The sequence below is a fragment of the Haliaeetus albicilla genome, chromosome 21 (assembly GCF_947461875.1).
Source record: "Haliaeetus albicilla chromosome 21, bHalAlb1.1, whole genome shotgun sequence".
In the NCBI taxonomy this organism is placed as follows: Eukaryota; Metazoa; Chordata; class Aves; order Accipitriformes; family Accipitridae; genus Haliaeetus; species Haliaeetus albicilla.
In genome coordinates this window covers 3,470,567-3,498,399 of record NC_091503.1, presented here as the reverse complement: position 1 = coordinate 3,498,399, position 27,833 = coordinate 3,470,567, and the positions used below count along the sequence as shown (strand labels likewise).

General features: G+C 38.4%; 1 protein-coding gene across 1 annotated transcript in view; it reads left to right on the top strand.

Annotated features, from left to right (window-relative positions):
- Positions 1-27,833, top strand: part of DNAH5 (dynein axonemal heavy chain 5) — a 145,222-nt gene that overhangs the window by 17,374 nt on the left and 100,015 nt on the right. The window contains exons 2-14 of the mRNA XM_069808869.1: positions 5,224-5,358; positions 7,612-7,696; positions 10,416-10,576; positions 12,551-12,772; positions 13,317-13,454; positions 14,060-14,236; positions 15,020-15,133; positions 17,564-17,671; positions 18,157-18,279; positions 20,156-20,371; positions 23,116-23,223; positions 23,961-24,046; positions 24,800-25,124. Of these exons, the coding sequence (XP_069664970.1) occupies positions 5,224-5,358; positions 7,612-7,696; positions 10,416-10,576; positions 12,551-12,772; positions 13,317-13,454; positions 14,060-14,236; positions 15,020-15,133; positions 17,564-17,671; positions 18,157-18,279; positions 20,156-20,371; positions 23,116-23,223; positions 23,961-24,046; positions 24,800-25,124 (1,998 nt within the window). The remainder of the gene's footprint in view (positions 1-5,223; positions 5,359-7,611; positions 7,697-10,415; positions 10,577-12,550; positions 12,773-13,316; positions 13,455-14,059; positions 14,237-15,019; positions 15,134-17,563; positions 17,672-18,156; positions 18,280-20,155; positions 20,372-23,115; positions 23,224-23,960; positions 24,047-24,799; positions 25,125-27,833) is intronic.

Here is a 27,833-nt window from a genome sequence, read left to right as displayed (position 1 = left end):
GAGATTTATTTAAGCTTCCCCTCCCCTCTGCCTTTCCTTGTTTTTTTTAAAGAAGAGCTTTTATTGATGCATGGCAAAGTTAAGCCTGTTGGGATGAGTTTTTACATTAAAAATCACATACATCCTGCAAAAAGGTAAATAATTCCTCAGTGTTCTGAATATATCTAGGAATTAACCGAGTGTTTATTATTTAACAGCATGTTTAATTTCAAAAGAGAAGGCTGTGAAGGGTTCAGAGAAGGTACAGATGTTTACTTTGACACTAAGTGCAATTTTTTTCAGTCTTTCAAGCATGTATACATGATCAGATTTCACTATAGTAGGTGGGGAAAATTGTATGGTAAAATCAGATAATGTGGGGAAAATGGTTTCTACTCGTGGTTTTTAGCAACACCGAGGTGGTCAAGTGATTTTGGATATGATTGACATTGATATGAGTGGAAGCAGAAATATTTAGGGGCATTCTAAGCCTGAAATAGCTGTAGAAATTTCTTGATTTTCTTGTTCCTAATACTGGATCATCGGTTTGTTTTTCTTGGCATTTTCAAGAGGACATCAGATTAGATTCTGTCACTGAAGTAGAAAAAATTAAGGTTATTTTAAGAAGAAAAAACTTAACATTACTTGCTGAAGAAAAATTGCTCTATTAAGCAACCATTGTACGATTGAAAAATAACTGAGACTGAATGTACTTGTATAAAAAATATGAATAGAAAACTCAGTAATTTAGTAGTCTGTAGGTAAAAGCTATTTGAAAGCTGCTTGACTGTTGTTGCTATATATTTAAACAATCATCTGTGACAAGGAAACAGAGATGTCTGTTGACATGAGGATTACTTAAGAAGGCTAAACACAAATCAGATAAGCAGTTACAAAATTGACTTTTGCAAATGGTTATGTTGCCCTTGAGTATGATGAATTGTATCTAGTGGTGTTTGTATATAAACAATATCACCTTAACAACACTGTGGTTGGTAGCAGTAATTTTCAACCCCTAATCTATAGGCAGTAAATTCTGGTGCTTAGAGACCTCTAGTTTCTCAAGTAGTCCAATTTAGTTTTCAAGTAATTTAAATGCACATTAGAACTGAATTTTAAATACAGAGCTAGAGTTAACAGTTGCTGGCTTTTTAGTCTTTATTGTATTTTCTAGAGGTTTTTTCAGTGTTCCTACAGAGAAGGAATGAAACAAATGTAAACAAAAGGTTGGGGGGAGAGTGAAAAATGATGAATCAAGAATCTTGCGCCATGGTTTAAGGCTTATTGCTGAAAAACAGTACTTGATGCTTATGTTCACTAGTACAATGTTTAGAGCTGGAAGAAAGCAACTTTGGAAACAGAGCATTGGCAGAGTTATCAAGGTAAGGAAAACTGAACTTTGGACTAGGTAGAGACTAGTAACTATATAGTTTGAATAAAGGTGTGAATTGGGGGTGTGTGTGTGTAGAAAAATGTGTGTGTTAATGGTATAAGTGGATGATGTTGGTTTCACAAAACATTCCAATTATATAAAAATGGATAAACTTTGCCTTTTAAAGCAAAACATAGTATTTGGGATAGGTATTTGTCATGAGAGGTGTTTTTAGTTTGCTGTAACTGGTCTTAAGTTAATTGGTAGGGTATCAGTCAAGGCTTGGTTGTGCAATTTGTTTTGAAAGGTTAATATGCACTAGGAGATACTTATTCATTTGACTACTGGTACTTGTATCTTGTCCAGATTGTTGCAGTGCTCTAGTAATGCTATAATTTCACAAATGTTATACTGGTACAATGAAGAGCTTGATGCTAGATCTGGCAACAAAATAGGGGTGGGCTCTGCCACTAAGGAAAATTGAAGTTTAACTTCTCTCTTCCTGTAATTGTAAAATGGGAATAGAATTTTGAAGACACTATGTAGCACTGAGAAACAATAAGAAAATATAGAAGTCATTAAGACCCTTAGACTAATTTTAAAAGTTGGTTGTTTGAACAAGCTGTTCCTGGGTTAATGCAATGTTATAACAAATGTGGGAAAGCTCTGACTGATGCTTGACATTTGAGTCAGCTAAGGGGACTGCCCTAATTCTGTAGGGTATGTGTTTTTTGGAGAGGAGCAAATAAAAAGGCGTGTGTCTGTTAAACTCAGGGTGCTTGGAAAGTGTAAAATGGTTTGCAGTTTACTTCTACAGGGAACTCTGAGCAATGCTTGTGCGATATAAAACACCTTCGTCAGTTAAAGGAGAGACAGAGGAATGCCCTGTTGGTTAACTAAGTTTTGGATAAGACAGTAAATTAACAATAGAACACTTTTACTTTTTGACTCTTACTGTTGAACTTCCCAGTAAAGTTCAAGTGTATTGCTTATCCATAAGACTTTCATCTGAGAGTGTCTAAATTCAGTAATTGACAATACAGTTCAGTATTCTGACAACCAAATGCATCATTTGCTGGATAAACTGTGTTCAGGAACAAGTTTTAACTTGTGCAGTTATGACTTGCATACTAAATAACATTCATGCTAACTCTATTTGGAGTGTCTGCAGACACATCAGCAACTGCACTCTGTAATGGAGAAGTTGGCATTAGTCAATATTTGGCTTCTGAGGTTGTTCTTTCAAAGGAAAGACCCCTAGCATCTCTGACTTCTGGTCTTTTAGTACCTTCTGTTCAAGTATATATACTTATATACTCTTGTGGTAGTTAGGAAACGCTTTTTTAATTTTTGTTTTATTTTAACTTAATCCCCATTTGTTGCTTCAGACTGGTGGTGTGATGGTTATGGGTTTAGGCATATGTTAAAATATATTTAGGAATCTCCCCTTTATTCTGCTTCAGGAGAAGATGTCCACTGAAATTAGCTTCCTGTGCTAAATTTTTGGTACTTAAGTATTAGGAATTTTAAGGTTTTATGTAACATAAAACAAGTGACTTGTTATAACTAGACTAATCATCAAAGAAGTACTTTTTGGTTAATTAGTTTTTGCTTTGGACTTGCATCTGTTGTAGGACTGTGTCATATGGCCTTTCTTAGTTTCGTAACTAAGAGGGGGAAAAGAAACCCAAAACTAAACACGGCTGTGCTGCTGTTCTTTAGATGAAGAACTGAGGTAAAGCTGTACCATATAAAACTTGGACAATCTTTTCAGGTATCTAAGTGAGAAAGCATTTATCTCATATAAATACTGTTCCATCTGGATCCTCCGACATCATGGGACATTATGAGGAGGCTTTGTTGTATGGCCTTGATCAGAATTGCTGCTGATACTTTTCAGGGTTTGTATGCAAGCGTTACTGCGTGTACCAGCAGTTCCTCTCTTAACTACATAAGAGATAGCTTATGTGTTGTAGCAATCCTTCCATCTTCAAATCTTACTCTTTCTGTGGTCTGTTAAATGATGTTTATTTGAATTACAAAAACCTGCCTTTTTTTTGGTATTTTTTTTTGTACAGATGCTGTTTAGGGATATGTACTTCTGTAGTTAGTCCTGCAGGACATAAAACATACAAAAACTCCCAGGCCATGACCACATTGCTGGTTTGAAGCAAGATGTGGGGGTAGTTAAAGTTAGCATCTTGAATTCTAAAGACTGAATTTTGGAACAGGTTAGTGAATTACTCCACTGAAGTTCTGGTTGATACAAAAGGATTAAGGGCTTGAAATGCACCCCTATGCAAAAATTGGGAAGGAAACAAATCTGAAATAGAAACCTACTTGTTCCCCCATGAGCCTTCTGCTCATGATGTGAACTTATCAAGGGCCATCTATATAGGTGGAGTTGGGAACTAATAACCAATGTAAGATGAATACCTTGTGTACCAATATATCTGCAGTTCTATGCTGGAAACACAGCAGAGTACACAAGTAGTCTCTCTGTAGTTTGAGTAAAACAAAAAGATTTTTTTTCTGGATTAAATAAAAGCTAACTAATTGGCAGAGTATTGTTTGTATTCTTCTATGTTAAAGATGCATTATCAGTTGTGCTCAAATTACTGAAACAACAGTTTTTAGGATTCTAGTATTATCTAGTGTGAAGCTGATTCAGCCCAAAATGGTTGCTTTTTGTATGTCTAACTAAGGGGAAAATTTCTACCCTGATTTCAGAACATGTAGGAAAGGCCAATCCTGTGTTGACATTTTCACTTTTGGGACAGTGGAGCCCATGTTAGGGAATGACAGAGGTACAACAGTGTAAAGTACATGTACAAATTAATCTGCTACTGCATTCTTCAGTCATAGCGGTGTAAAGAACAGGGTTTTTTTGTCTGTTACATGGAAAAACATTTCCAGTGCATTCAGCCTTTATGAAGGCATGCTAGTAATTACGAGTTTACCAAATATTTGAAAATTCCTTCAGAAAGTAGGGAAGATATTTACATAAGAGTATAGAGTATATTATGCAAGTCCTGTTGGGTCTGCAAAAGCTTGTGGATAAATCACTTGTGCATACTTTATAGAGTTACTAGGTTTTTCATAATCACTGGGGAAATAAAGATTGAATTTACCACCAATGAAACATAATTCTAAATTTCTTTTGAAAATGAAATGATATTAAATCTTGTAATCCACAAGCACAATAATACCCGTAACTATTCCAGAAGGCTATTTTGTCTATAATGTAATGAGGTATATTACATATGGGAATTCAATTTAATTAGAAGAGTAGGCATACTGCTTGAAGAATGGTGTAATAGCTATAGTAAAGCATATTTGTAAACACTTGTGTACCTTGAGGCTCATGGCTTGTTTTACTTCTCATTATGTTAAAGAGATAATGTATGAAACCCTAGCTTCCTCCAGCAGCATCTGTCTTTATTAGAGAATGCTTACAATATCTTCCACGAGTAACAAAGACAGGCCAGAATCCTGTCTTGATGGTCATATGTGACTAGACCGAAAAGCTGTGCCTAAGGACTTTGGGTGTTAAAGATAACTTGCAGAGTGATGGAGCTGCACATATGAAATACCTTTATTTTTGTTTCCCCTACAGAGCCTTTCAACAAATAAATAATATTGTACAAAAGTCTCCTGATAGAATTTTTGTGCTAAATCTGAAAATAGAACATAGGAAATCAACTGTAAAATCATAACAGGGGTCCCTTCTAAAAATGTCATTTGAGTGCCTTAAACCACAAGTATTGAAGAATGTAATAGCCTTTACTTTTTAAAATAAGTTTTAGAATTTTCTTTATTTTTGTCTTCAAAATAGATTGTAAATTTGTTGTCCACTTTGTGTTTTATAACAGCAAAAGCTCAAGGAAGAGAGGGAGGCTAAACGTGCTCGGCTGGATGGCAGGCATGATTACTTACTGGATACTGTTGCCTCTTGTGTGAATCTGGACAAAGCAGAAGTAGAAGATGCTATTCTTGATGGTAACCAGGTAATCTGATGAATTTGATAGTGAAGCTTATAGGGTGCTTTAGAATTGATAATACCGTTAAATACTTGGTGAGATAGTTGTCAGACTTCATGTCTGAGATTGCTCAGGTCTTCTCATTGAAAAAATATTTCTCAGCATTTTGTAATTAAGTTAAACAGAAGTGTCCTTAGTTTCAGGACCTATTATAACACTACTGAATTGGTTAGAATTTCTGCTTTCCAGTGGTTATAGATAGTACAGTAAAACCTGTGACTGTATTTCATACTGGAACTGCAGCATGAAGTCTCTCAATCCTTGAATATATAGATTCAAGAGTCCTGTCCACAGTAGGCTGCATGCTATTGTTGTTTCCATTAGGCTACCACCAGTATTTGTGAGACTACACTGTGATCTAGTTTAGGAGATTAAATCAGGTGGAAACTACTTGCCAGAATAGAATGGCTAAGTGATCTGACTGACCACATGAGGGTTAATGCAGGGGGTAAGCAGTTAGACATATATATGTTGAGGAAATGGTGCATCAAAGTTGATGGTAAGTATTGTATGCAGTGGAAATAAATTTTGTGATTTGAAAAGAAATAATTATTTTTTTAAAACCTGAGTAGACAGCAAGTAGATCTTGTTTTATTCCCTGACACTAAACATGGTTGTCTTTTTTTTTTTATTTCTCTTGTAGTCTCTTTCCATCTGTGTACCTTCAAATTTATGCATTCCCATTTCAGTGTTAATATTGTTGAGAAACTGAAGGAAGTCCAGTGGAAGACTACCAAGATAGAGGGACATAGGGCATGCAAAGTAAGAGAAGAGGGAGAGGAAGAGATTGAGGGGCGGTCAAATAGTAGCCTGCAGTTGCTTGAAGAGTAGTTATGAAGATGACAGATCTGAACTCTTCTTAGTGGTTGCAGATGATATGACAAAGGCAATAGCCACAACTTGCAAATTGTTCAAGAGACCCTTCTTCATCAGGAGGGTCATGCAGCATGGGAATAAGTTACTCGAGTGAGTTGTGGAATTTCTCTTCTTAAGGTTTTTGAGACTCAGCCTAAGCAAAGTTCTACATGACCTAAGCTGCTATTGATGATACAGGAGGCTGGCCTCCAGATTTCCCGGAGGTCCTTTCCAATGTTTCTGTGATTCTGTGTGATACAGGAAATAAGCTATGCAGAACACTGTCACACAAGTTAAAAAGCAGAACTTGTTTCAGCCCTTGTGCATGCTATCTCTAAATGGGTTTCCTGGCGAACTATATTGCCTGAGAATAATTGTCAGATGAAGAAAATATTGGCAGCTGTTATACTTGGAAAGAGAAAAGCATAATAGTTTTTTTGACCTCATCTTGGAGGGCTCAGACAAGATTTTCTGGAATAGTAGTTTGTGATCTTGGTGTAACTGAGGCCCATTATTAATGGAAGAGGGATAGATGTGGCTTTTTTGCTGCTGCTGGTGATCTCTTAACCTTCTTCCTGCACTAGGAAGCCCAAAATGCTACCAGCAAATGTTTCTGAAGAAGAACTTCCAGAAGTAGAAGACTTTTCTGCTGGAAGATTGCTATGTAGTTAGGGACTACATGAAACAATGTCTCATAGGTCTAGAAAAATAATGGATTAGGCCAGACTTTCAAGTGCTGAAACACTGATCAGCATACTAGTGTAGAGCAATTAACTTTCTTCCTAGGCCTGTATGGCCTATACATGAGATTGCTGGACTGCACTACCAATACATGGTTCAAGGATGCTTGATGGCAGCCTTAAATTGGAGAACTGTGAAATTGTCCTGATGCTTAAAATATAAATAAAGGCTTCCTCTGTTGCTATGATATGGAATAACTGCAGCTGTGAGTCTTATGCTTTCAGCTAGTTAGCTGAATGGCAGTAAGAATAACATGGGTGAGGGACTTCAATGAGGTGCTGCTGCACTTCAGTAAATGAAGAAATGTCCTGTTCCCTCAGTTTGAGAAACGACACACAGCATGTACACTAAGTGGTTTCAGTACACTGAAACATGGCCTGGCTATACTCTGTTGTGTTCAGCATGGAAAAATTTAAATGATTCAATTAAGTAGGTGTGTGCTGCTAAAGTACAAGGCAACTCAATCATTTTGGGGGGAGTAGTAACTGGGCCTGGTATAATTTTATTATTGAACAATGATTATGTGAAAAGTGTTTGTCAGCCCTTTTTGTTAAAAAGCTGAGCAAGTTAAACTTTTTGTAGTGGGTGTGCTATGCATAATGATCTCAACATTATCTTAAACAGATAGAGCGCATTGACAAGTTCCTGGCCCCTGGAGGTCTTCGTCATCTGATGTTCTACTATCAAGACGTGGAGGCAACAGATATGGGTAAAGCAACTTAGGTTCTCCTGCAATGTGTTTTAGTTGTGCTGAACAAGCATGCAAGGAAAAAGCAAATAGTAAAGCTCTTACAAACTGGGCCTTAAGGCAAGTCAAGTTTGGTCATACTGGGACATTGATCCTTGCTCATGAAATGAAGATGGATGAAATTACTGAAGCTTATTAGTGCACCTCTGCATATTGCTAGTATGCAGCAGCAAGGTACTTCCTTGCAAGCCTAGCAACTCTTGCCTGGGGGTCTGGGAAATGGTTTTTGATAGTTAAAAGATGACTTTTACACAAGGTGAGCAGTGACAGGTGCTCTGTCCCCTCCCCTCCAATCGTGCCACCAGTCTGTCCTAGAAGCCCTCCACATTTCTTGGTGTATGACCATCTATCCAGGTGGTCCTGTTATGACTAATGGCCCCAGGAGGCCTGCATTATGGGTAGCAGGGCCGTTATCCCAGAATTCCCTTCTGCTCATATCCCCTTCCCTTCCCCAGTGCCCCCATGTTACCACATGTCAGGGAGAAGCCTCCATCTCACCCTGGAGGCAGCTCAGGACTCCGGTGACAAGGACATCCTCCCTTTGCCCATGGCTTCTGTCCCAGAGCCTCCAGTGCTGCTGCCATTGGGACTAGCCAGGTGCTATGTGACCTCTGAGACCCGTGATTGGTTGGTGGGAGTTCACCCCACTTGTTTACCCTTGTAAAGGCCTTGTAAATATATCTATGTATATCTGTATAAATATATGTGTTTATACATATGTAAACATACCTATATGAGTGTATAAATAGTTATTTATGTATTTTCAGCATATATGTATGTATATACCTAAAAGGTATCAAAAGACTGTGTAATATGATATCAGCAACTCTAACAATTAAAATTTAAATGTACATACAAAGAAAATCAAATGAAAATACAGACTCAGCCACTAATTTAGAAATCTGCTAAACAAGTTTTAACATGCTTGAGTTGAAGTGGTGGAAGTATGTTGGAGGGAGCGTGAGGCAAGGGACAAAGCCTAGGAATCTAATCAGAGTCTCCCTCACCCACCCCCAAACTGATCAGATGATCCTACAGTATCATTGTGGCAGAGTCTTTAAAAGAATTTTCTGTGCTGATCGTGCTGGGGTTGTGGTTCACAGACTAGCAAAGCAGAAATCACAGTTATAGTGATGGCTACTTATCAGTGAAGTGAAATGAATTTTTGTGGTATTACATGCATCTTGTTGGCAAGGGCACTTACTACACACCACCTCAAATACAAGCTGGTTTTCTGACCCAGATGTGGATCAGCGGACCCTTCTGTTAGGGCAGAAGATGATCCTATGAAGGGTGCCTACAAGATACTTTGTGTGCCTGCAGAACAGGAGGCTGTGTATCTCTGAGTTCAGGAAGATGTACTCCAGAGTCCGAAGCGGCTATTTCAAAGTCTGGTTTTATGCCCACTGTCACGTGCAGATTTTTTGCAGTGTTTTGAATGATACTTTTAATATGCAGTGTAATAACTTCTAGCACCCTTTTCAGTAACAGTACCTCTTTTCTAAAGAGAATGCAGAGTGTATCCCTTACTCTAGCTCCATATGTTGTGGGAATGCCCTGAGAACTGGGATGACTATTGCTGGTCTAACCTCTGTAATTACTGAAGTACAAGGATAGGGCAAGTTAATGTTAATTGGCAATAAATCAAATTAAGATTCTCAGTCAAAACTGGTGACAGAGTCCTTGATGTACTTCTAAGGTAAACAAAAAAGACTTCTGCAGGAGCTGTGATGAAAAAGGGGAGTGGGAAAGGTGATGTGAACAAAAGGGTGGGGAGGGGACTTACCGGTGGCCACATGAAGCAAAATAGGGATCTCTGGGGCAGATGCCCATGTACCTGAAAGAAAAAAGGGCAAGGGACTTGTCACTTTTTGCAATTTTTTGGATGTTGTCCTTTACTACCAGTATCAACAATTCACTCTTTGATCTTTTTATTGTTTCAGTGTCTCACTGAGATGTCTATGCACATGACTTTACTTTGAGGTAACACCAGAAAACTAGCAGCAGAGAAGTAACATGGCCAAAACCACAATTTAAGAGAATTATTTTTTTCCCCCGGAGATACTGCTACTTCTTGGTGACTCTTCACAAGTGTTACCAACAGCCTAAACATGGGAGCAGCATATTCATGTTGCGGGAAGAAGAAAGGACAGGGAAGTCCCTTATAGCTCCCTTGCTGTTTGTTTTGTTTTGTTTTCCCCCACAAAGAATCTGCTGTGGCATCTCTTTCCTTGTTTTCAAAAATACTGTTTCTTTTTTTTTCTGTCAGACTTATGTCTACATCTTTTTAAGGAAAGACAGTTGATAATAGCTTCTCTGAAGTAAGCTACGTTTGCTGACTTTTTTTTTTAAAGCAATAGGGCATTACCTGCAACTGCATGATAGAGAGCTATGTAAGAGGATCTTGAACCTGAACCTTTGCTTAAAAGGAACAGAAAACAAATAAGTGAATAGAAATGAAAGGGTTTTGATGCACAAATGGCAAAAGTAGATGAAATAGTTCTTACTGTGCTGTGAAGATTCCGGATGCTGTGTACTGTCTGTGGATAGTCCCATGGGGTGGCTCCAGGGGACTGGGACTTGAAGATAGACAAATGATGACTGAAGTGTTTGTTTAGAAGACTTTTCTTTGAATAAATAATCAGTGGGTTTTAAATGGTTCTTTTATTTGAATCTATAGAGAGCTTCGGCCTTCCAGGAACAGGAATGAACTCTCATTTGACAAAGAAGAAACCTAAAGTATTTGTGACAGAGGGAAAAGAAGTTGCTTTAACTGGCGTATGCATTTTCTTCATTAGAGCTAATCTTTTTAAACCCATCACAACTGAGAATATCTATCAGGTAAGAGTCAGTGACTGCTGATCACTGTACATAATCTTGTATAAAATTCATTTTCATCTTGGGGTATTTGCTCTCGGCACGTAATTTGACAGCCTTTGATGTGGAGGAATGAGCAGAAGGACACAGTTTGGCTAAATAAACACAGGACAAAAAAGGAGGGGAATAGAAAAGCCAACATTACCTAGCAGTAGCAGCTTCAAGTGTATTATTGCTATGAAGAAATGTTGCTAAGGAGGAATATTTATGACAATCCAGAATGACAAAGAGTAATTGGTCAATACCTAAATAATAAGCTGTTAAATTTCAATAAGTGCTAGCAAATCCATTAAACAAACAAAAATAGTTTTATTTCTGAGAGTGTATATGCAAATTATATATGAAAAAGTTTTTACTGGTGAGAGAGTCCTTACATCTATGACAGTCTGAAGTGAGTAAAGCTGGATCAAGTGCTCCAGTAGTGAGGAGCACAGAGCAAAATGTAGGGAATCATACAGTTGTAGTCAGAGTGCTAAAATAAGAATGATGGGCTAAATGAGAATCTAGTGTTGTGGAAAATTTTCTGTACACTTCAGAATGGGAACTTTCAAGTACAACTCCGAAGCCAGCAAATTTTAACTTTCCTCATTTCTAGGAAAACCTCTTAAAACTGTATTTTGACCAGATAGGCAAGAAACAGAAGAGCAAAGGGTGGGTGAGCTGGTTGTCATCACCAGATTATTACTTGTTTTCTACAGATATATGCTTTAAAGTTTTATGCTTAACCTCTTAATTTTTTTTGATGATTTTGAAAGATCTGTCTTAGATTTTGGTCAATTATATACTGTCATGGTTTAACCCCAGCCAGCAACTAAGCACCACGCAGCCGCTTACTCACTCCCCCCCCCATCCAGTGGGATGGGGGAGAAAATCAGGAAAAGAAGTAAAACTCCTGGGTTGAGATAAGAACGGTTTAATAGAACAGAAAAGAAGAAACTAATAATGATAATGATAACACTAATAAAATGACAACAGTAGTAATAAAAGGATTGAAATGTACAAATGATGCGCGGGGCAATTGCTCACCACCTGCCGACCGACACCCAGCCAGTCCCCGAGCGGCGAATCCCTGCCCCCCCACTTCCCAGTTCCTAAACTAGATGGGACGTCACATGGTATGGAATTATATTAAACATTTGAAGATTTTTTGCTTAATGCTTGCAAGTTGGTAATTGCAACTGAAAGATGTCTAAAGCAGACTTCTTCACAAGTAATGATATAGCCCTTGCTCATAGTAGATAATACCTTAAAACTAGGAGAGACAAGTTGAAAAGTAAAAATTATATGTCTGAAGACACATCTAATGTGTGATACTTAAATACAAGTTGTTTGGTGTTAAATTGTTGAAAAAAAAAAAATCTTGCGGTACCTTCTAATGAAGCAAAAAATAGCTGGTAGATTAATGTAATTTACCTTGGAAGTCTTCAGAGTCTTTTTCAGAAGGTCTAAAAAGCAGATGTTCTGTGAATTGTTCTCTTTCAGACTATAGAGAGGAATTCTTCCTGACCCAAAATCTTTGGCCAATTGCAAGTCCGAATTAACGGTCGTTCGTAATTCTTTTGGTATCTAAGCCTTTTAAGTACATTGATGTCTGCCTATGTATATACATATGTATGTATGAATATATTCAAAAATATAATTCTGATAGAAGTGGCAGGCTGGAATCATTTTATTCACCCATATAAACTGAGCTTTATAGAGGTCTCTTATACTCTCATATTTTGGAAGTGTTTTCAGATCTTAGTTTCTGCAGTTTTGTATGACACACTGTGATCCTGTGCAAACCTTGCAGCCCCTGCTAGCAAGAATTGTGCTGTTAGCTTGAAGAGCACTTGTACACACTGGTAACTTCTGAGATGCTCAGGACAATAGGACTGGAATAAATATAATGATGGCAAAATTTTGGTTTTTTTAACTTGTATTGTGTTTCTTTTACAGGAAATAAATTTTAATATGATGAATGTAGGTCGAGATGGCTTACTAAAAAGTGTTGAGCAGTTGATATCAGAAATCTTCATTCCAGCCTTACAGACTATGGACTCTGGTTGGGTCGAATGTGGTGAACCTCAACAAGCTTCCAAGATTAAGCAGGACTTCCTTTGTTCCCTTGAAGTGTTTGTTAGTGTGCTATCAGGAGCTCAGCAAAGTCTGTTGGAAAAGGTAGTATGCTCATGTGGCAAACAAACTGAGCTAGCTGTAGAATGTCTCCTGCTCTGGAGCTTTTGAATTAATTGCTGTTGTAGGATACTCATAAAAATTGTGTGTGTTAAACTGGAGAAAAAAAACCCCACTTGTTTGTTGTCATCAGTAACTTGTTACACTTTGGTCTGTGGCTTTAACAATTCTGCAGGTCCTTCTGTTCTTGTTTGTTCTGGCACCAGTTTTTTAAAGCTATTAACTTCTTGACTCTCCAATGGCTGTGGCCACTCTTAAACCAAGATTGATTAATGTATGACAAACAGTTGCTTTAACTCTTAATTTCTACTTGGCCATTGTGAAGGAAAGAACATGAGAGTACAGCTGCCAGGCTGGTGAATTCTCCAGATTCTGGAGCCCAGTTCTGGCTCAAACCAGTTGAATTTAAACTGAAGTGGGAATATGAAGTGAGACACCCCAAGTGGGGAAGCCAGTTACTTTTTAAAGTTCCTGGATTATTTGGCATGAACGTTTCAGCATTTCAAGTTTTTTTAAACTTGTATTTTAGGTTGATCTGAAGAAGTGTGAAACATATGATCTGAAAACTCTAAGAGGACCTTCAGATTACTTGGTGGTTGCTAACAGCATAGATGCTCTTGAAAGAATAGAAGCCTGCATGAAAGGATGGACCAAACAAATTGAACAGGTGATACACTGGACAAATGTGAAATACGACAACATCAGCATATTGGCAGATGAGTTTAATCCTGTTGGCATATAGCTACCTTTCTATGAAGTTGTAGATGAGATCATTCCCTGTGTTTTAAAGTACTGTTGGCATGTTTTGTGTGCTTTTACTTGTCAATGAGAATATTATTGAGAGCTTTTTCCATCTACTAGTAAATAAAGCATACACATGTCTTTGGAAGCTTAATCCCCTGTTTTCGATAATCAACTATTCTTAAAGTAGAAAACAGCTAGTGATTCCCAGTGGATTTAATGAAAGCAGAATTAATGTGATAATTCAGTGAACACAATTTTCAGTGGTTAAAATCATACTTTGGAACATGCTTTGCAGGTTATTTGCAGAAAATGTAATTGTCTGTAACGGTGCTCTTGAGATGCTACTCCCTCTTTAACTCAAAACTAAAAAGGCAAAGCAAAATTAAGGTCTCTTATGTGAGGTGGTGGTGGCTGAGTTAGGTAATTTATCACAGGAGGTTAATACTAGGAGTTAAATTATGAATTAATCCATGCTATCCATGCACGTAAATATTAGCATCACTCACTAATATTATTGTATGATAAAAGGTTCTTGCAGTAAATAACCAGTTGAGAAAGGAAGCTGATGACCTTGGACCACGAGTAGAGCTTGATTACTGGAAAAAGAGATTGTCAAAATTCAACTACCTTACAGACCAGCTGAAGAGCCCAGATGTGAAGGCAGTGCTTGGAGTACTTTCTGCTGCTAAATCCAAACTGCTGAAGGTTTCTGTTTTGAATTATGCCAGATGTAAAGACTAGAAATGCTCTGTATGCCTTAGTTCATTTTGGTGATGTATGTAATGTTGCTGGTGGGGAAAATATGGAAGCATCTTTGGCTTTTGTTGTCTTTGTCCTTCCCTATTCTTCATGTTGAGTAGATAAGTTTTAAATCTAGTTTAATTTACGGGAAAAGACTGGGACTCCCCTTTGTCTGAAGGCTGATAATGTACTGCATCCACATGGCTCAACAGAAATAAATACTTATCTTTGAAAAGTTGATTATTAAATCAGAAAATTGAATTCATGAACTGGGTATTTAATGAAAAGAAGATAAAACCCCTCGTTTTTTAAACCTCTTATGTAGTTACAGTGTCTGTTCAAACTGCTTGTGGGGTCTTAACTTCTTACATGGACATAACAAGTTAAAGTCCCATCACAAACCAAAAAATAAGTTTATAAAACAGTTCTGGCTCATCAAATACAATGGTTATATATTCATCAGTCCAAGCAAAAATAGTTACCAGAGGATGTCTATGTATTATACAGCAGCTTGACTTGATGCTACTACTGACATAACTTGTTAAGCTCAGTGGTCTAACTGTATGTTCACAGTCAAATTAATGAAAGCAAAACGAGGACTTGTTCCTTATCTTGTGTAAACAAGTGTAACTCTGAAGTAATGGATCTGTGCTTTCAAATGTGTTTAAAGGCTAATGACAGAACAGAGTGATCTCAAAACAGTTTTTCTGAAATGTGTGGTGGTTTTTTCCAACTTTCTATTCTTAGAACTGGCGAGCGTTGGATATTCGCATCACAGATGCAGCAAATGAAGCTAAAGATAATGTGAAGTATCTATATTCTCTGGAAAAATGTTGTGACCCATTATACAATAGTGATCCTGTAAGCAGAACTTTTAAATTCTTAACATAAATCTCTTGAGACAACTAAAATGAATGTTGTAGGATCAGTTTGGAAATGACATAGGTAGCGTTTTAGGTATGCATCTCCAGTTTGAGACTTTGTTCAGTTATGCCATAAGTGGCCTAGTGTGGATTTCTGGCTACAAAATCAAGTACGTGTTATTTTCTTGCTGTGGTATCTATGAAACTTTTGGTCTGATGATGAAGATGGATTCTGTGCTGTGGGAGGAAGTGAAATCTTTGCGATTAAAAGAAAAAAAACAAGGGGGTGAAAGTGAACCTTGTGCTACGCTAAAGACAAAGGCTGAGCTTTTGTCTTTGTGTTGGTGGTCAGGTCATGCTTAGCTTAACATTTATAAGGCAATTTTCAGCTTCTGGGATTAGGAAAACAAACATAGTTATGTAAATATTAAGGTGTAAATATAAATCATCTTCTCATACTGTAGTAACAGGATAACAAGCAAGTGTAACAAGCAGTAAACAAAACCAGCCAACCTAAAGCATAGGAGGGAAGATGTACTGTCCCATTATCTGCTAAAGTAGGTGGCAAATGGTTGCTTTTACTAAAACTGGTTTTGTGACTGACTCTGGGTCTTGCTAGTCAGAGAAATATAATGAGTAACCATGAAGACACAAAGCTTTGACCATCCTAGCTACCTCTCTCTCTCCATGCTTTTCCTAAGTATAATTGCTTCCAAACAGTGCTCTGAGCAACCATGGTATGGCTCTGTTTGTTTCCATTTACTGGATGGTATTAGAACAGCGTGTTCTTTCAGTGTTTCCCAATCTGATATTTGAGTCCCTCTGAGGAATGGTTAGTACAATACCCATACCAAACAGAGTTAAAGTGAGTGTGCTTGCTATTGGCACTCTACAGGGTCTGTTGAACTTAATCTGCTTTGTGCTCCCCATGCTGGCTTTTACCAAGGAGGAAGTGGTGCAGCTTCAGAGATATTTAGCTTTGAGAGGGTGTAGCACTTAGGGTGGAAGCCAGCGAGGCATGGAGTGTGAAGCTCTCCCTTACTGATATTTACCTGTCCCATGTTGAGCACCACTTTGGTAATCCAGTAAAACTGTCATTGGTTTGGAAATTCAGATGTGAGGAGGAGCTGTCTAAAAAAAACTGTCTGGCCCATTTGTGGGCTGAAAACAGGACTGCTGGGCTTTTGAAATGATGCTTCTCTTCAAAGTATTCAGCAGAAGGCCTTTCTTTTGTACACAAGACTTACTGAAAACCATACAGCGTATGGAGAATTAAAACGGGTGTGGTGTGTTAACCTTGGCTATGGGCGAAGCACTCTGTCACTCCATCTCCTCAAAAGGACGGGGGGGAGGATATAGGATGAAAAAGCTCATGGATTTGTCAAAGACGGGGAGATCACTTACCTGTTGTCATCATGGGCAAAACAGACTCGACTAGGGGAAGAGTAATTATATTTTTTTGACAGTGAAAATAGATTGGGTAGCGAGAAACAAAGACAAAAATTAAAACCACATTCCCCCCCCCCCCCCTTACCAGGCTCAGCTTCACCCCTTCACGCCTGACTGCTCTTACCCCCTCCCCGCTGAGGGGGACGCGGAGTGGGGGGCTGCGCTCCGCCCCTCCCAGCTCCTCTCCGCCGCTCCTGCCTCCTCACGCTGGTCCCCGCTCCGGCATGGCTCCTCTCCGGGGCCGCAGGGCCGTCCCTGCCGGGGAGGGGAGCACCTCCCGCCCTCCTCCCGCTCTCCCCTCGGGGCTGGCAGGGCTGTTTCTCACCCCGTTTCCCTCAGCCCTTTTGCCCTTTCTTCCCCAGGCTTTCCCCGAGGCTGAGGGGCTCGGTGGGAACCGGCTGGAACCGGCCCGGGGCAGCCCCTAGTCTCTCCTCACAGGAGCGGCCGCTGCTGCAGCCCCTTCAACACCACCTGGGTGCCTGCACCCCAAAGAACGGGCTATAAGATCACCTCCTCCTAGGCACTTCATCTGTTGGATATAATTTTTTAATTACCTAAATGCCAGTACTATAGGAAAGCTGTTCTTCGTATTTCCTTTATTCAAACGAGTGCTGTGAGGCTTAATGCGATTTTTGGGCTTTCCTTATACGCAAGCTTCCACCAGGGTTAGCAAAAGAGTGTACAAATGTACTTTTGTGAAAATAAGTGGTACTTTTGAAGAGGCCTTTGTCTCTATCAAGTTTCACTCGCTGACCAGAATTCTTCCAGCCGAGACTAGTGAAAATTTTTCACCCAAACTGAATCGTAGAGCTTGGAGGGTGAAGTAGGACAGGCAGCTCCACAGGAGAAGCCCAGGTAAACTGAGGCAGAAACATTAGGAAGACAATGTTCATAATGTTTTTGTATTCTCTAATTATGTGTCTAGCTAATGTATGGCAAGAAAAGTACTGAGTAGAACTCAAACTGTGTTTCTTCCCAGGTATCCATGGTGGATGCTATTCCAGGACTGATAAATGCAATTAAAATGATTCAGAGTATCTCTCAGTATTACAACACGTCTGAAAAGATATCTTCATTGTTTGTGAAGGTCAGTGCTACAGCGTGAAAGGAAATTTTCACAGATATTTTTTGTGTGGTGTTGCTTGAGTGAGAGACAGAAAATACAAAGGCACCAAGTGATTGAAGAGGCAGCATTTTGTTTAATTTAATGCTGCTTTTTGAGTGTATAGAGAATTGGAAATAGTGATAAAACTACCTAAAAGTTAGAACTTAGTTTACTCTCTGTAATTTGCAGTTGTAAGAATTTTTTTCATACTTGAAGATCAGGGATAATCTTAACCCTGACGTGAATAGATTGAGGGTGAGCGTAGTTAATCAACAATATTTTGGTTGTGTAATGGTTTGGAGGCTGGATATTGCAAGGATGACAGTCTGTCTATGTGGCTGGTGTTTGGTATTGGTATTTTGCAGGCTTTAGGCTGGTGGAGTCAGAGGTATGGGGTGAGACTGAAAGAAGGGTAAGGTCTGCTTTGTCTTGAAATGTCTTTTTCACAAGGTTAAAACTGCTTTTAGGTGACCAATCAGATGATTACAGCATGCAAATCTTACATTACAAACAACAATACAGCCACCATCTGGAATCAACCTCAGGAGAGAGTTATGGAAAAGCTACAAGCAGCCATTAGACTTAAACAGGTAGGTGAGAAGAACATGTGGAAAACAGAATATAAAGTGAGATTTAGGAGAGCATGATTAGGAAAACTCTATTTTATATGAGGAAGCAATGTTATAATGAAAGAAAATGAACCAATTAAAAAATATCCTTTGTAACTGGAGCATTTATATTAGAGCTAACAGGGGATTTACCTGGGTTTCTGCTGATCTTCCACAAACAGGATTTTGATGCTTAGCCTAACTTAACTGTGCTTCTTATGTGAGAATTACTTGGATTTTCATGCCTGAGTTTCTCTAGAAAGTGTCCTCTCATGTGATGAGGAGGGATGTGTGATAGAAATGAAAACGGGGAGTTACTGAACTGAATATATTTCAGAGATGTGTGGATAACCTATACCTTTAGAAAGCACAATTTAGTGAACTGAGAAGAATTCAGCTGTTCAGGTTGTATAGACCCATTGGAAAGATAGCCTTTTGTGGTTTGTTTTTTTTCATACACTTCCATGACCATTTTGGGATTTTTTAAAAAAATTTTTTTTTTTCCCCCTTCCTTTAGAACATAGTATCATAGAATAATTCAGCTTGGAAGGATCCTCAGCAGGTATCTAGTTCAACCTTCTGCTCAAAGCCAAAGCAGGGGCAGCTGTGAGATGAAGCTTGGTTGCCCGGTCCTTTATCTAGTCCTGTCTTGAAGTTCTCCAAGGATTGAGAGACTGCCCAGCCTTGCTGGGCAACCTCTTTAACCGCTTGACTGTCCTTAGGGTGAAAGATTTTCTCCTTATATCTAGTCAGAACATCTTCTGTTTCAATTTATGCCTGTTGCCTTTTGGCCTCTGTCCATGTGTTACTGTGAAAAGCTTAGCTTTGTCTTTTTGATAACCTCTATGTAGATATTGGAAGGTCTGTATTAGACTTTCTCCATTATTACTTTTTGATTCTTCAATAATATGTGCTTGGATGACTAGAACTTTATCCTGACAACTTCTGAAGCAGCAAATCTTGCATAGTTATAGCACAAATTAGTGTAAATTTATATGATATCTTACCATCAGCAATGAGTAGTAAATTTGTGTATTTCTGTATAGATACAGTAAATTATTAAATTGCTGCATTGAAGTATGTTGAAGGATTAGGTTTTTATTTGAGTCTTAATACTTCCAAAAGCTTTCAGAAAAATAATAGATTAAAACTTAAAATTTGAATCACTAACAACTTAGGAAACTCTGGGCCCTTTGTATTAATATCCCCAAGTGGGGTTATTCATACGTATATGTGATTAAAAAATAACGAACATTGTATTTTAGAGAACTACTATTGAAAGAAACCATTCCAAGCAAATCTGTTGGCTATGTAATCTGACTTTGGGAAGAATTTACTTTTAACATGTTTGGAGTAAGGTTTGTGCCCAGTTAAGAAAGTGGATGAAAACTATATGCTGCTATGGAGTAGCATTCCAACTTCCGAAGGGTTTTTGTTCTGGAATGTGATTTTGGAAAATCTGAAACATTATTATTCAATAAAACTGCCTAACACACAATCATTATTTTCAGTCTCTGAAAACTGCAGTCTGGGTTGTCATCTTGGATATTCAGTAAATACATCAAGCCCGGCTATAAAATGGACAGAACAGAATTTCACGCTAGCTAAGGATGAAATGTACCAATACATATATGTGTAGTTCATTCATTTGATGAAATGGGTGATCCTGTAATGGTATTGTTGGGTTAGTTTTCAGAGACAAGTTCTGTTACTGTCTTTATAATGTTAATAATAATTTCTTGATGAAACTTCTACTTGCTATCAAGTTAGGATAATATCTGTGTGAATTTTGTTCTAGCTGATGATTATGCCTTTTATTATATGCTTGACATTCTTCTTTTAAATTCTTTTGTTTTAGGAGTATCAAAATTGCTTTCACAAGATAAAAGAGAAATTGGAACAAAATCCAGCTGAAAGACAGTTTGATTTTAGTGAGATGTATATCTTTGGAAAATTTGAAACCTTTCATCGACGTCTGATAAAGATAATAGATGTGTTCAATACTATGAAAACCTACTCGGTTCTACAGGAGTCTAAGATAGAGGGATTGGAAGGAATGATCACAAAATATGAGGTACGTAGTAAATTTTGGGTATCCTGTCAATCTGACTTGAACTTTAAACAATAAATAATTATGAAAATTAGAAAAGTGTTTATCAAGAGAAAAATTAACTCTGTAAGTTGTGTTAAAATTACTGTGTAATAGCAATGTAAGTATGTGATTGCTGGGGAAGCGAGCAGACAAGATGAACACGGGGCAGGAGGACATGGGAAAGAGGTATGTTAAAATCAAAGTTGATTGTAAAAAGCAACAAAATGGGAGGACTATGTAACAGGAGTAATTGGAGCCATGGTTTTGTGTTACAATCAGGAGAAAAAGTGAGAAGTGCAACATTTCTGTCTTCACAAATGTTTTGCTGGATACGTAAGTATACTGTGACCGAAACTGCAGACTGTCTTCATCTCTTGCCCATTAATCTAGGGGTACGTGATCAGTGCCTGCTGCTGAGGCTGGCTCCATTGCCACAGTGGTTGACAGTGAAGTCAGATTTTCTTGCAGCTTGGGGTGAAAAAAGCCCTAGCTGAATTTCTGTGTTGCATAAATACAAACAAATGTAACTTTGATTTCTTCAAATAAGTAATCAGAAAAACTTCCAAACCCTCCAAAAAACTTGGACTCTCAGATTTACTTGTTTCATTAAGGAAACAGTGAGCTTAATTCCAGCAAAACAGATTATTAACTTTACTTAAAATCTGTACTCTAGATCTAGAGTACAGTCATCAGTTTTGTGTTTTATGGGGGGATAAAAGGGTTAATTCATATCTTTAGGTTGAGGGAGGAAGAGAATTGACTTAGCTGGTTTGCTCTGGAAAGCTCTTCAAACTTAGGCATTTTCTTTTTTAACAGCAAAATCCCTTTGCTTGTTAGTATTACTATTCAGGTTTCTTTCCTGGTCCTTTTATTTAGTAGTAGTGAGACTTGAACAAGGAGCTATTCTAAGAATATAAATATGCTAAATCATGCCCTTTTCCTTCTTTCTTTCTGAGGTTAACTTTCTTTTCTAGCAAGTAGAGTCTTCCCTGCTTTTACTGAGCTTGGGTTAACTTACCTTATTGTGTGTGTATCTTAGTGCAGTATTATAATTATGGCACTTGTAAATATTAAATCAGAAGTATTCAATGTGTGGAGTTTGTAGGCTGCTTTTAGAGACTACATGCGATACAGTGGCAGTACAGGCAAACGTGGCATTCTAATTTGCTTTACCCTGTCCTTTTCCTTTTTGTTACGACCATGAATAAATCACTTTGCTTTAGTTAAGTAACTGTAGGGTAGAATGTGAGCATTCCATGGTCCATCCTGGTTTGATTCACTCCTTGTTGCAGTCTGGGGTTTTGATTTCTTGACTGCATCCTTCATAATGGCCAGTTTTCTCCTTTGTTCTCTTCTATAGTCATCTGAGAAGAAACCTGGGCACAACTGGAAGGATAGCTTGGTCCAAGACTATTCCACGTGGGCAGGATAGGTGTGGGCTGCTCTAAATTTTGCTCCTTTCACTGAGAGCTGCTCTCTAAAGTTGTGCCAGCAGGCTTTTCAGGAACTCAGGTTGCTGAGAATTTTCAGGTCATACTATAAAGATACTATTTTGGTAGGCTGGAACATAAGCATCTTGTTTATTTGGGGCATTTGTATTTGAAAAGCTGCCTGTGACCATTAGCCCAGGCTGTGATGCAGTCTGCAAACTCTATACAGATAGTCAGCATTATCTCTTGCAGTACTCAAGGCCTAAAGTAAGCTTTGTGTGAGATGTAGTTAACGGTGAAGTCAGTTTCATTTGGGGGTGGAGGGGGGGTAAGGGGAAATTTATATATGCTTGGGTAGAAAATACTGCATGGAAGGTTCTGGATAGTATGCATAAAGGGCAGAAAGTGATTGCACTTTTTAACAGTGTCAAAATTGAGGTACTGAAGTATTTGGTATGGACCATAGCTATAATTATGTGACTGATTATATTACTTGAAAAAGTTTTACGATAGGAAGTTACTATGTTGCAGTTATGCTTTACCACTTAGTTACTATCTAGGATTTGCTTGTTTTTAGAGGAAAAGATGAAATTTTTATTTACAGCAAAGCAATAAAACTGAAGTTCAGTTGAGTTACAATAAAATGGTGGAAGTCTGCTGTGCTTGAAAATATGTTGAGCTTCATAGCTGTACTGTGGTAAACTACTAGGATGTTGAACAGTGGTTCATCATTAGAAATCCTTTAACTGTGTGTACAGCTCGAGGGAGATGCTGGTTAAGATGTACTTTCATTTGAGTGGGCAGCAGCTATGTAAGAGAAGACAGGAATAGTAAGTCCTAGGCGGGTGATGTGCTGCATCTTACTGTGACTTTTGAATGGTCCTATTTTCTATGGAATCTGTTAATTTAAAGACATGGAAAATACTACTGAGAAAATATTTTCCTATGTTGAAATTTGTTAACTTTTAAATAAAAATAATGAACCTCTGCATGAGATAATATTTAATGGGTAACAAATGTCTAATGAAAAGCAAGAGTCTGAATTTTCTGTCAGTTAATTGACTTAAAACAGAACGAAATAATATAAATGAAATTCATATGGCTACTGCACTAGCTTGTTTCCTGCAAATATGTCATTTAAGTGGTTTGCTTATACTGCTCAGAAAATACTGGTAACTAGTGGCAAAGGTAAAATGTGATGTGCACAGCCTGTTGTGCTAAAAATTTTTGTGTGGTAAGTCTTTTTGATAAGACAATTTTTTGGTGATAATTTTCTTTTTCTGTGAAACTGTTTAGAGCATTGTTGACATCATGAAGAAAAGGCCTTACAATTTCTTGGATCAACGGAAGACTGATTTTGACCAAGACTATGAAGAGTTTTGCAAAGAGATAAGTGATCTTCATGTAGGTTTTGTGATTCAAATAAGAATTCAATTTATTGATAAATCCTCAGGAAAACAAAAATACCTCTCTCTGAGTTACCACCAAAGAAATTATGCAAATTTCAAAGTTTGTATTCTGAAATTGAAAAAATATTCTAATGTATCTCCACTTTAAAGCTTGCATTTATTATTTAACTTTCAGACCAGTTTCATGCAATAGGCTGGAAGGAGCCTTGAGGGCCTCCAACAAAAGGAGTTTTCATTAGTGTACTTTATTTGGAGGTTATGCTAGCAAGAATAACACAAAAGTGGATGATTTCATTGGGTGAATGGGAACATAGCACAAATAAGATAATTACCTTTCCCATAGTTCTGAAATCACAAGCTGGTGGAAGGAAAGGGTATCTGTAGAAGAAAAAAATTAAAATAAATGCTTGGCTCACTGGCTGTCGAAGAGGCAAGCAAGCATTCTTTGAGGGCTCTCAGCATGGTGGAACATTTGAGGGTACAAAAGCTTTTGTTGGTTGCACAGCTGTGGTGGGAACTTGGAAGGAAAAAGCCTTGAAAGTTGGTTGTATTTTATTTAATTCTTGAGGGAAGGAAGAAGGGGAAAATTGGTACTTAACTGAGGTTACTTTCACATTAAAAAAAATATGTTCTAATATAGTGCATGATAAATCCTGTCAAATAATACTTGGCATATTTGAGGTGTGTGCCTTAATGTAGTTCTCCGCTGTAGAATTATTTGTTCTCCTTCAGGGTCAATTAAGGATTTTCATGGACGTCACCTTTGAAAATATTCTGAACACTGAAAGAGCACTGAGTATGTTGAAGAAATTTGAAAGGTACTATGTCCTATCTAGATTGCTAGAATTCTGCCAGGCAATGGAAGCAACACTTTGAGGATGGTGGGAAGTGGGGGGAGCAGAGCAGGAGGCATCTTCTTAAATACAAACAAAAACCCCCTTGACCTCCTCTCACTGAACTGTTCAGCTCTGTTAAGGGATGTCTTCTCAGCAGTGTGGATGAATAAAACCCATATTTTTTTGTATCGGAAAATGCAAAATATAAGTGGACTTTGAACTACTTCTTTCAAAATTAGCATAAGTACAGGAATACTTCATGGCTGTTAGCATATTTGCCTTAGCTTTGTCCTTGAACAATGACATTAATTTGTTACCACAGTGCAGTTAGGAGAGAGTAAAATGCTTGTATTAAGAAGCAGTAAAATTTGTCTTGATAAATTCGCATTGTTGCAAGGCAGCAATTATATTCTTATAATATTCTGTTTAATGGAGTAGTCTGCTAGTGGTGGATTGGTTACAGATTGCTGCACATAATTTTAGATCAGTGTTTGAAAACAGTGACAAAACAGAAAATGTGTGGGCTTACTTGGAAACTTTTATCATCTGGTCTAAATCTTGGTTGCTCGGAATCAGGTTGTGACAGCATTTGTTCAAGCTTTAGTGAAAACTCTGCTGCTAAAGTAGTTATTTTCTAAAGAATGGAAGAGAATCTGGAACAACTGTATTTTCCAACATCAGAAGAATTTCAGTAGTATTGAAGGAATTTTTAAAAATGATTATTATTTTTCTAAGCAGATTACAAATCCCAAATCTTGGCATTGATGAAAAGTATCAGAAAATACTTCAAAAATACGGTCATGACATAGAAACAGTCTGTAAGATCTACACTAGGCAGAAGCAGGACCCTCCACTGGCTCGTAATCTGCCTCCAATAGCTGGTAAGATCTTGTGGGCACGCCACTTATTCCATAGGATCCAGGAACCCATGGAGTCTTTCCAGCGGCACCCGGCTGTTCTGCGAACACCAGATGGCAAGCGCATAATCCGCAACTACAACAGAGTAGCAAAAGTTCTTACGGAGTTTGAGGTGATCTACCACAGGGGATGGCTTCAGCAGGTAAAACGGCTGATTTTGGTTAGGATATTTCTTTTAAAAAAATGTGGCGGATTTTTGTTGCTGGTAGACTAATAACATCTAGCTTTACAGACTGGGTTGGATTCCTGTTGTTTCAGGCCTCAGTGAAACACTGGGTTACAGCAGTGTGAAGGAATCTCTGGTTAATAGTAGTAGTCAGGTATGCTAAGCTGTAGACTTAGGATGCCTCTTAAGCGAGGGATGGATTAAGAAAAGGTACTTCATAAGAAAGTGTTTCTGTTAATGAACAGTGCCTTACTGCCTGTAGCTCAATTTAGGAGCAATTGAAAGACTTTCATTATAATTAAGAAGTTACAATGAAAAATATTTATTATGGAAATCTATAATGAAGATTCAGTGGTAGCCTTAGCTGCTCCTCTGTCTCTGCCATGTCCCACTGACTCTGGTGTTGAGAAGCTCATGTACGGGGAGAGGAGTTCTCTCAGCTGCTTAGCTTAAGGTAAAAGCAGACAGAGGTTTCCTCTGGTCTGGACAATATGGTTTGGTTTTTGAGTGATGATCCATGGGTATGGTCCGAGTGAATGTACACGTAAAAAGCATCCAGTCTCAACAGATAGAGCATCCTGTAGAATTAATAGCATACTTGGTACATGAGTGTATTTTGAGCATGATGTGGGTTAACACTAGTAAGCAGCTAAGCACCACGCAACTAGTTGCTCACTTCCCCCTGCCCACTGCCAGTCAGGCAGGGAAGAAGAAAGGAAAGTAAAAGCAAGAAAACTTGTGGGCTGAGATGAGAAGTTGTTTAGTAAGTGAAGGAAGTGGAGGAAGAGAACAAAGTATTGCAAAAGCAGTCGCTCACCACCTCCCATGGGTAGGCCAATGTCCAGCCAGTTCCAGGGCAAAAGATGGCTACCCCCTTCAAGGTCTGTCTCTCCCTTTTTATTGCTGAGCATGATGTTATATGGCACAGAGTATCCCTTTGGTTATTTTGGTACATCTGCCTGGTTTTGTCCCCTCCCACCCCCCAATCTGTTCATTTGCAGGGGGCAGAGTGAGAAACAGAGAAGGCCTGTGCAAGCACTGCTCAGCAATAGCTAAAACATTAGTGTGTTATCAGTGCTGTTTTGATTACAAATCTGAAACGGAGCACCATACAAACTGCTATGAAGAAAATTAACTCCATCTCAGCCAGACACAGTACAGAGACATTTCATTTCCTATCAACCATTTGGTAAGGCAGAACACTTTGTAGTATGAATATTTTTCAGAAGACATGGTTTACCTTAAGATCTAAATCTCATTTGACTGATTTTGCCCTCTTGGGTTTTGTACGTAGAACAAAGAACATAGGCTGCCTTCATATTATCACATGGCTTCTGTGGGAACTACTTTATAGCCATGAAATCTCTGCAAGTTTCTGCTATCCTATTGGCATATTTTCCAGCTCCAGTTTCTTTGTTGCCTTGTCAAAGACCGTGTTGTAGAAAAATTGGCCTCAGCCTCTCAAATCTCAAAAAGAAGGACCAGAATGTCCAGATAACTGTTTTGAAGGTGGTGGCACAATTAGCACCACATCTGCCTTTTGTTCTTGCAGCTCAGCCCCAACTTTTGTACAATGTGAAAATCTGTGGTGCTGATAAACATCTTCTCAAAGCTAATCTTACACCGGACCTGAGACCAGAGGTTCCTGCTGTCTCTTGTCCAATCTGAATATACCAAGATTTCCTGACTCTTCCTTCCCCCTTCACACTTGCATTTGCCATCAAGGTTTAAAGGATCATCAGATTTGATTGTCTGATACTGTAGGTGGGAGTGTTTGTGTCAATTTGGCATAGTAAAACAGGAGAAGTGACTGCAATATTAGAGGTTGCATAATATGTTGTATTCAGATTGCCTTGGTTCTGGTGCTGTCTGTATGTTACTGATAATTAATCTGGTGTTGACTGTCAGTTGGGAATCAAGGAACCTGAAGAGTATTACTTCAACTGTTTTTTCATTATAGATTATGTTTCAGGTACATCAGATCTAAGTTTGGCACTACTGACTTCTGTATAATTGGTCGTCCTCCTGGGCAGTAATGAAAATTGCTACTGTTGTACTTAGAAATGTCTTTAACTTCAAATGCTTATTTGGTAACTTGAGAAGCCCATCTTTGATTTCATGTGCTCTTCACAGAGCTGGTTTGGTATGTGCATCCCTCATGTTTTATGGAAGGGAATTGTGATGCTTCAGGAAGCCTTTGGCATTTGTTTAGTGTTTCTATCTTGGTCTCAGTTTCTGTTTTGATGCCAGTACTGTGCTGGATAGCTGCATTGTTCCAAGTATACTGATGATAGCTTTCACTGAATTGTACCTGCTGATGATATCATGTCCTTGCCTGGGCACTTTTAGGATATATTCCCTGTCTCAGCTGTAAAGACTAAGGAGGATGTATGCTTCATGTGGGGCTATATCTGTCTCCTTTGGCTAGATGATCTGGTCATCAGATTTTCTGACACGTACTGTGCCTGATGGAGCTGTCGAGTACATTCTCCTTTCATCTTTTACAAAATTACTGTAACATCCAAGGCATCTCCCCTGAACTGGTGCCTTTCTTTGAGAGCTCCTGGTGATCTGTGATCTGATTCTGATCTGTGCTAAAAGTAAGCATCTGGTTTCTCCTGTAGCAGAGTCAAATTGCACGTGGCAGCCATATAAACTTGCTGAGCATTATCCAACCTTATACTT